Here is a 10,075-nt window from a genome sequence, read left to right as displayed (position 1 = left end):
TAGTTTGTTTATTGTCCTAGTTTGTTTCTAGTCACCTGCTTCTGGTTATTGCTCATAGTTTGTGTTGCTGTGGTAAATTGATCTTGAGGAAGGAAGAGTTAATTCAGGTTATAGTCATTGCGGAGGGAAACCCTGTCAGGAACTAGAGCTGTTCTGAGATCAAGAACTGAATCAGAATCCATGGAATAATGCTGATTCATGGGAATTCTCTGTCCCACTCACTCACTTATTTTCAACTATCCTTTAGACAATCTAGTCCCATCTGAGGGGGATGGTTCCGAAGCTAAGGTCCTGTTCCCCAATTCCTTCTTGATTGATCAATAAAGATGTCAGGGGCCCATTACTGAGTGGAAGAGACCCTGCAGGCAGGCTAAGAAATGCAGGAAGAGAAGGGGAGATTTTGTGATGCTTCAGAGGGAGAAAGGTGACTAGCCATGTGAGATCTTGAGCAGATTGGCCATTGGCTACGTACCCAGGTGGGAGATTAGAAATGCGACTAAATGGAGGGCAGTATTGGATTGGTGAACAAACAGAAGGTAACTGAGAAACTTAAGTTGCAGGCAGATTTAGGGTGCTGAGCTTAGAGTATTGGGAAGGGCATGCTAGCTATGGGAGATTAGAAATACCCAGCAATTGAGCCAATAAGGCAGATTGGAAAATAAGCTAGTGTGTGTGTGTGTGTGTGTGTGTGTGTTTCATTTGCAGATCTGAGTGAACCTGGGCAAGGCTGGTAGCATGATCTGCCGAGAGATTAAAACACTGTAGCAAAAGCAACAGGCTACACCCATCTGCCTAGGGATGGTGTCACCCACAGTGGTCAGGGTTCTATTATATTAATCACTAATCAAGGCAATGCTCCACAGACATGCAAATAGGCCAGTCTTATCTAGGTAGTTCTTCAGCTGAGGTTCCCTTTTCCTAGGTGACTCTAGGTTTTGTCAGGTTGACAGCTTAGACTAACCAGGTCAGCCATTTGAAGACAGTCTTCTTATTCACAACTTCCTGTTATTTATTCAAATAAGTATAAAAGTCCAAGTAAGCATCAAAGAATAGAGAAATTCTACCTGTTGTTTTTCACATGTATTACACTTGAGAGTCATATCAGCAGGTGAAAAGAAAAACTAGAAATCAGCATGAGCCTTGAAGATACATAGAGATGTGGAGGGTGGCAGGGGTCACAGCATGTTTGATGCATGGGAAAAATGTAGAAACGGACCTATCTTTCCTTGGGAAGACAGAGCCCCTGCTTATCTATGCTGCCCTCTCTTAGATGTTTATATCATATTCTTTGAACTTTACAATATTTACTACTTGCAGGCTGCTTATACATTCTGAGTTCCTATTACAAATCTCAAAAGTAGGTAGAAAGAATGAGGCCTTGGCAGCTACGATTTAAGGCGATGACAAAGCTGCCGCTGAATGCAGATCCTGACTTTTCTCTGACTAGAAGGGGTGATTTTTTGGCACATTTGTCCCACATTGGCCTCATTGAGCAGCAAAAATTTAGCCTCATGCTGCAAAGTACATTCGTGTTTTGGAAAAGCTGTTCTAATGTACAGAAAGAGATTGTTTTAGGATCCTGACAATATACAAAGAAGTATTAAAGGTAAGAATGATTGTGTCTCTGATCCATTGATTTCATGCCTATTTCATGATAATTAGGCATTTTGGTAATATTATCTTTTAGTTCAAAATTAGATAGATGTTTGATTATGTGTCTCGCTATTGGCCATGCCTGAGAGAACAAAATAGAAGTATATCCCCATGCAAATCTGGGTCAGGAGGTGTTTTGTGATAGCTAATTTTGGTTGGCAACTTGATATTCTTGGGCAGAAGAAACCTCAATTGAAGGATTTCCTCCATCAGGTTAGTCTGTGGACATCTCTGTGGTGGGGATTTCCTTGATTGCTAATTGATCAGATGGCCTAGCCCACTGTGGACAGTACCATCACTATTCAGCTAAGCCTGGGATACGTAAGTAAGGTAGATTAATATAAGCCTAGTCAACCAGCAAGAACAATTCCTTCATGGCTTATACTTCAGATTTCCCCTTTTGGTTCCAGTCTTAACCTTTTGCACCTATTTCCTTCAGTGAGAGACCGTTACAAGGAAGGGTGTGACCGAATTAATTCTCTCCTTCCCACATTCCTTTTTATCATGATGTTCATCATGGTGATAGAAAAGCAAACAGGAATAGTCCCTAAGAACACCACAGAGTGTGTGTGTGTGTGTGTGTGTGTGTGTGTGTGTGTGTGTGTGTGTGTGTGTAGTCTTGAGAGATGATTCAGCAGTTATGAAGTTATAAGCACTTTGGTTCTGAGCATCCAAATGGTAGCTCCCAACTGCCTATAATGCTAGCCAGATTAATCAGCACTCTTCCATGGCCCCTGAGGACCTAATCTGTGAAGACTCGTTTCACATCCATTCATGCCAGCAAAACACCCGCACATAGAAATACAATCTTTGTAAAACAAAGTTACCTCTACCAACAAGAACCAATGATTTCCTTTTAGGCCAGGCGCTGAGTGTCTTCTAGGCTACTGGAAGGCTTTAAGTCTATTACAAGTCTGAGGAACTCTATAGGAACATGTGACTGTCAACATCCTGTCAAGATTAATCAGTAGGGGACCACAAGCTTTGAAAACCTACCATATGGCCAGGAATGACCTTAAACATCTGATCTTCTTGCCTCTACCACACAAGCACTGGGATGACAAACATGCACCGTCATGTCTGGTTTAGGTCACGGGGGAACTGGAGCTTAGAGTTTGTGTGTAACCAGGTAAGCAGTGTACCCAGTGAGCTAAACACTACTCCCTTACTTATTTTTGAGCCTGGATCTCATTGTGCTATTCAGGTTGGCCTGGAATCTCATCTTTGTAGTCTCCAAATCTTCTGAGGTGATTAGGAGTGGGAATGAGATCTGGATCCTACCGTTTTTAGACTAAGTCAACCTTACCAAAATGTAAAGCTCAAATAGAGAAATATACAAACGAGGCAGCCTTTCTTCATTCATGCCCCTTATGTTCTTATAATGTTTCTCACTTACCTCGCTTGTAAGATAAGCTCTTTTTTATTTTATTGATATTTTCTCCTTTCATTCCTGCACTTTATTTTGCAACAGTTTTTACAAATCTTTCCTCCTTGCATTGCTTGAATCCATTCAGTCCTATTGTGTTCCACGTTCTCCACGGAGCTTGTACTCTTCTCCTTCAAGTTTTCATGTTTCCTCCATATTATATGTGCATTCATGAGATAATCGAATGCTCAAGCTGGTTTGCTCTCTTTTTTCCACAATGATCTCTAATACCTGTGACAAAACAGCCTTTCTCACTAGTATAAGACCCAGGCCATGGATTTCAAAGGCAATAGCATTTGTGAATTTTTAATTAAATCTAAATGGATAACTATCCTCTATGACTTCAAATACACAGCACACGATTGAATCCAGTTTCCAAGAGTAAAACTAAGCCGATGTTATCAGCACTGGCTCTAAGCATTCTGCAAAGGTTTAGATGCACAATTGGAGCTACATGACTCAGGCAAAAGCAGAAAGCTTGAGTAGTTGGTCTGTTTCCGGAAGTTCTGACACAGTGAGGGTGAATGCCTGTGTTTCCCAGCATGGGCATTACCAGTCAGCATGACTGATATTTCACTGAGTCTACTAAAGTAAGACATAGCACAAATGCCCCCAAAATAAGACGGAAGCTTGAAGAAAAGACTCCGTAATCGTTTCACTTGTGGGGAGTTTTGCCTCACTGGATGACCTCACACAATTAGCTGGTACCTTGAGAAAACACGCTTTTCAATCATAAAATTTGGGGATTTGGATTTGACAATTTCCAGAGCTTAAATTCAGTACGTTTAGATTTTGCAAATATACCCACAGAGAAGTTTCATCAATCCTTAACCACAGTCAGGAAGCCCTAAATCAAAACCCCTCCTAACTATGAGAGTATCTGGTGAGCTAAGTGGTGAGGTCAAGCATAATGATCTGCAAATTCTCCATCTGGCCAGGAATCCACAGATAAATACCACTGAAAAGCTGAACCTGTCTTCGCTTTATAAGTAATCAAGGATGTTAAAATGAATGATAAAATTTATTTTAGCTCTTTCATTCATAAAAATATTTGAGAGAATATCTTGGCAAAGTTTATTTTCCACTCTGAAATGCAACAAAGTAATGCTTTTTATGTTACTTATTTTCTAGCACTAGTGACCTTAACAACAATGACTACAATATTACTTGGGATCCTGGATAGGTACACTTTGCAGTCATGATATTGATCTACTGCAGGAAAGCATTGATGGAGGAGCCTGTCCCATGCTAGTCACTGGACATGTCTCTAGTTTATCACTGAATGCATTTTGTGACATGTGTACCTCCATCACCCATTGAAAAAGCTCAGCTTTACAGGTTCTCAGATGTTTTATCTGTGAACTGAAATGACTCTATAAAGTTGTCTTGAATATTTCTCCTAACTGGTATATTAGCATATTTGCATGTTTATTATAGTTCCATTACTCCCCTCAAAGGCGGCAGATTTTGTTATTCTGTCTTTAATTTTGAATAGGGTATGTCCACTCATTTACAAAACTATAGATAAAATTGTTTACAGAGTTTATATACCTAATGTTTATAATTCTGCATGATAGCTTTTAACAGTTGCATATTTATAGATCCCCAGTCAATATACAAAAGACTATTTAAGAAACAACTACTCTAAATTTTAATTTCTAAGCATTCATTTATTTATTCATAGATTTATTTTATATCTTACGTGTTTTTGTCTCTGTGTGTTGTGGTGTGTGTGTGTGTGAGTGTGTGTGTGTGTGTGTGTGTGTGTGTGTGTGTGTGTGTGTATGTAGATCAGATGACACCCCTCGGTAGTCTATTTGCTCTCTCAGAACATAAGTTCTAGAGCTTCAAACTAGGGTGGACAGGTTTGGCAACAAGTGCCTTTACTCACTCAGTCATATCTGGCATACTTTTAATATGGGCAAGATAACAGGGGTTAATTTAACAGGATTGAAATCAACAGATTACCAGCAGTTCTCAACCTTGGTTTGTGACCCCTTTGGCAATACTCCAACTATATTTACCTTATGGTTCACAACAGTAGCAAAATTATAGTTACAAAGTAGCAGCAAAAATAATTTTATAATTAGCGGTCACCACAACGTGACAAACTGTATTAATATGTCATAGCAGTAGGAAGGTGGAGAACTCCTGGGTTAGACGTAAAGTTTACACAAAAGGAAAATAAACATGGAAACAGCATGAGAAAGAACATTTTATTTATTTTTCATCTTATCTGTTTACATTTCAAATGTTATGCCCCTTCTGGTCTGTCCTCCATGCACCTCCGACCCCATTCCATCCCCCTCCCATTGGTCACTAAGAAGGTGCTCCCAAACCTACCCACTCCAGCCTCATCCCTTTAGCACCCTCCTTTTCTGAGATGTTAAGCCTCCACAGGATCAACCGCCTCCCTTCCCACTGATGCCATATGAGACAGTCCACAGCGACATATGTACAAAGAGCCATGTACTGTCCCATGTACATGCTTTTTTAGGGGGAGAGAGGGGAATGAAGTGAACTTTATTAGTGATATTCAAAAAAGTAGGGAGGGCTCCCTAGGCTCCTCCTGTTATAGGAGTCTGGGATGGAAATTGTGAGGGAGATGCTCAGTGTTGGTGGTTGAGTTGGGACAGGGACTCCTCAGCAACTCTCTCTTGCTCTCAGTATACTTGCTGGGGTGGAGTGGGTGGTCCAGGGTTTTACTCCTTGGAGGCCACGCAGGCCATGAGATCCACTACTCTGCTGCTGTAGCCATATTCATTGTCACACCAGGAGATGAGCTTTACAGGGTTGTCACTGAGAGCAATGCCAGCCCCAGCATCAAAGGTGGAAGAGTAGAATTACTGTTGAAGTTTCAGGAGACAACCTGGTCCTCAGCATATCCCAAGATTCCCTTTAGTGGGCCCTCAGATGCCTACTTCACCACCTTCTCTGCAACTGGCAAAGTGGAAATTATTGCCATCAATGACCCCTACATGGTCTACATGTTCCAGTATGACTCCACCCATAGCAAATTCAATGGCACAGTAAAGGCTGAGAATGGCAAGCTTGTCAACAATGGGAAGCCCATCACCATCTTCCAGGATCGAGATTCCTCTAACATCAAATGGAATGACGCTGGTGCTGAGTATGTCATGGAGTCTATTGGCATCTTCACTACCATGGAGAAGGCCGGGGCCCACTTGAAGGGTGGGACCAAAGGGGTCATCATCTCTGCCCTGTTGGCTGATGCCCCTGTGTTTGTGATGAGTGTGAACCACGAGAAATATGACAACTCAGTCAAGATTGTCAGCAATGCATCCTGCACCACCAACTGCTTAGCTCCCATGGCCAAGGTCATCCATGTGTACCCTTTGGTTGGGTTACTCCCTGGGTTGCTCTTCCTATGGGATTGTAATCCCCTTCAGCTCCTTCAGTCCTTTCCCTAATGCTTCAATTGGAGTCCCCATGCTCAGTCCTATGGTTGCCTGTGAGTATCTGCATCTGTCTTAGTCAAGTGCTTGCAGAGCCTCTCAGAGGACAGCAATGCCAGGCTCCTGGCATCAGCAATAGTGTCAGTGTTTGGTGTCTGCAGATGAAATGGATTGCATGGTGGGGTGGTCACTGAATGGTTTTTCCTTCAGTCTCTGCTCCATTTTTGTCCTAGCATTATCTTTGGACAGGGACAATTCTGGATTAAAAAAATTAGTACAGGGATTCCCTGCAGTCTTCATTCTTTCCTCTTCATAAATGGTAGATTTTACAATCCAGGAAGCAGAAATTATGTTTTATATATGAAGTGTGCATAGTACCAAAGCTGATTTACAGAGCAAACAGCAATAGAGCCTGGGCTTGACATTTCTTGCCTTCCTTATCTCCACTCTGTCTCTTTGGGGTTTCTTTACCTTCCTCCTTTCTGAGTAGAGGAAATGCTTCCACATCGTGTCACTAGAATCTATTCTAATTTGTTCACTAGTTAGTATTTGTGGCAATTTGTTAATTCACAGCCCCTCTCTCTCTCTCTCTCTCTCTCTCTCTCTCTCTCTCTCTCTCTCTCTCTCTCTCTCTCTTTCTCTCTCATGTTCCTCATAAAATAGTCCATTTTCTGAAACCAGCATAGCAGGCTTTAGTTTATCCTTCACCACATGTCCAGTTTCTCTTTCAGACCCTTTCCTTCTTATGTATTCAACTCTATATTTCCAAATATTATTTACGTATATTGATTGCATGTTCATTGCATTGTTGGAGTCTGCTTGTGTAAGTTCATGAGAGATAACTGTGGAATTTTTCAAAATTTATGATCGAATTTTAAGCATAATAATTTTTAGAAACTAAATTATTTAAACTCACAAAAATGGTAAGAAACAGTTTTCACTGCTTACCAGTCATTACTTTTGATTAATTTTTACACTTTGTTATTTTCTCTGTTCTTTATCTGTTAAGGCAGAAATATTGTCAGATATTTACTACCAACTCCATATTTAGCGAAAACACAACTAAATTTTCTTTAATAGGGTATTCAGAATATGGATAATGACAAAAATCTATAAATTAGATCTTTCCATCAGAAAGACTGAATTTCTGAATGCCTAGCATCTAGTCGCTGCTCTTCTCTTCCTTCAGGGCTGTTGTTCTTAACCTATGGATCACATCAGATATCCTGTATATCAGATATTTACAATACAATTTATACAGATGCAAAACAATAGTTATGAAATAAAAACAAAGCGATTTTGTAGCTGGGGGTCATTATTACATGAGGAAGTGTAGTAAAGGATCACAGCATTAGGAAGGTTGAGAATCACTGCTCTAGGTAAAAGTATTTTTAATTTCAAAATATGATATTAATCATTTATCTTTGCTGTATTTAACATTTATGATCTAGATGTGAACACAGCTGCTGTAGTGTGGAAAGTTTGGGATAGAAGCTGCAGTTAGAGAAGTGATAGAGAAAGGTGAGAAAGAAATGCCAAAGGTGAATTACTTCTTCACACCTCTGGTCTTGTTAACCTTAAGAATTCTGCATTCTGATGAATCTGGTCTTTCAGGAGAAGGATACATTATTTTACGGTGATGGTTCTGCTGGAAATTTTATTGATATAATCTATTATTAATAAAAGATGGCTGATGGCTGTATTTCAACTCTGTAAGAATAGAACATTAATTTTTATTGCATGTTCACATTTCAAAATAATGACAGGTGAAGTCAAGAGGTTTGAAAAGAAAACAATCATTACTCAAAATATGAATAATCCCAAAGAATCCGTGTTCAAATAACAGTTTATTGCCTGCCATTTTACATATTTGGATTTATTTAATATATTAAACTTTCATCATAAACGTTTTGAACAATGAGCTTTTTTTTCCCAAACTGAAATGCTTGTAGGATATGTATGGATATAGAAATCATATATTAGTTAGTGAGGGTTTCCTAACAACTACCAATATCTTTATATGGTTTCTCAATGTTTTATCACCATAAACAATATTTTAGTAAACATCTTCCAACATGGAGCTGTGATAATATGATAAAAGTTGTAATCGAGAATTTTAAAGATAAATTATTTATGTACATTATTAAATTTTTAATTTAAATTTTACATTGCTTTGCAAACACTCCATCTATTTATACCAACATTTGTAATAGTTCTTAATCGTTTAATAGTTTTGCTAATTTAAGGCAATGCTAGCATATTTGTCAATGTGTTTTCCTAGTTAGGTGTGATTTGTTCCCTGTGTATTATATGCTAACTTGCACACACAATTCACTGTTCTTTTCACTGTTATTAAAGTTTATTCATATTTTTGTAGTTCCTTTCATTGACTTCAAATATTTTTAATAGTTTACGTTTGTAAAACAGTTGAGAAGGTAGCGTGTTCCATACCTTGAGTAGCCCAAACCTAACATCATCCATCATTTAAATCTGTTGTTCTGACACATTTCTCAATGCTAATGAGGACAAATTAACATTATCATCTAAAGCCAATGCTTTATTTGATATTTCTTTATTTTTTCCGACTATCATGTAGTGTTCCACGATCTCATCGGGAAACCTTTTACACACATTTTCATGTTTGCGGAGGCTCCTCCTGTCCGTGGAATCCTTTCTTCCACTCTTCCCTCCTTTATTTCATGAATGTAGCAGTTCTGAGGAATATTACTCAGACATTGTTCACATCTTAGCTGAAATGGCCTTTTCATTTCACAATTACACTATGGTAGTCATTCAGAATCATTCAGAAGTCTGCACAAAAAATGTGTTAAGTGTCTAATGCCTGCTTCATTTTCTACTGGACTTATGGATGTTTTCTTTTCTATTTTGTGGTAATTCAATGCATGTCCACTATGTTTTTATTGAAATTGTCCCAGGTTGGGCCATCAGGAGCTTTTCCATTTCCCCACACCTGCCTCTTAATACGTGAATATATCCTTCTAAGTCTGGATTTTGTTCAGTTTTGTTTGTCTTGTTTTTAAGACTTTATTATGACATTGTAGGTTACTGTGGATTCGGTTCCTAAATTCCCTGGTGGTGTCATTTTGCCATAGAGTCCTATTTTTTTTAAATCAGAAAATAGTTATTAGACCTAGCTATCTGAATTCTCAGTGTGCAGACAGTTTCAGAAAGCAGTAATTTCTAGGTTTTCAACTCACAGAACATCCAATGAGTATCAGATGGATCAAGTGTAATATTCTCCGTGGGCATTGAATACCATCCCTGCCTTTCCACCAACCACAACAAACCTGGCCTCAGCCATCCATCTTTCTTTTAGGTAATTGTTCAACACCATCATACATCAATGCAACATTTGCATTGTTCGCCATACTCCTGGGGAAACCAACTCAATCCACTAGATTATATATAGCATTGTATTCTCTATTTCAGATTCCATTCATTTCCAGAGTGGCTTTGTTCAACACCTCCCCACCACCTCCTCCCCTGGGGCTATTTTATGCATCTTGTATATGATGATACTAACATCCATGATCCTCTAATTTTTTTTAATTATGCATGG

General features: G+C 39.1%; 1 protein-coding gene across 1 annotated transcript; it reads left to right on the top strand.

Moving 5' to 3' along the window:
- The first annotated feature begins 6,066 nt into the window (after positions 1-6,066).
- On the top strand, positions 6,067-9,608 carry LOC116912039 (glyceraldehyde-3-phosphate dehydrogenase-like). Its single transcript, XM_032915920.1, has 2 exons — positions 6,067-6,438; positions 9,558-9,608. The coding sequence occupies exons 1-2, from the start codon at positions 6,067-6,069 to the stop codon at positions 9,606-9,608; spliced, it is 423 nt and encodes a 140-aa protein (XP_032771811.1).
- Positions 9,609-10,075: the final 467 nt, after the last annotated feature.

This window comes from Rattus rattus, chromosome 11, assembly GCF_011064425.1.
Source record: "Rattus rattus isolate New Zealand chromosome 11, Rrattus_CSIRO_v1, whole genome shotgun sequence".
Classification (NCBI taxonomy): domain Eukaryota; kingdom Metazoa; phylum Chordata; class Mammalia; order Rodentia; family Muridae; genus Rattus; species Rattus rattus.
The sequence above is the reverse complement of the archived record's forward strand: the minus strand, read 5'-3'. Positions and strand labels throughout refer to the sequence as shown.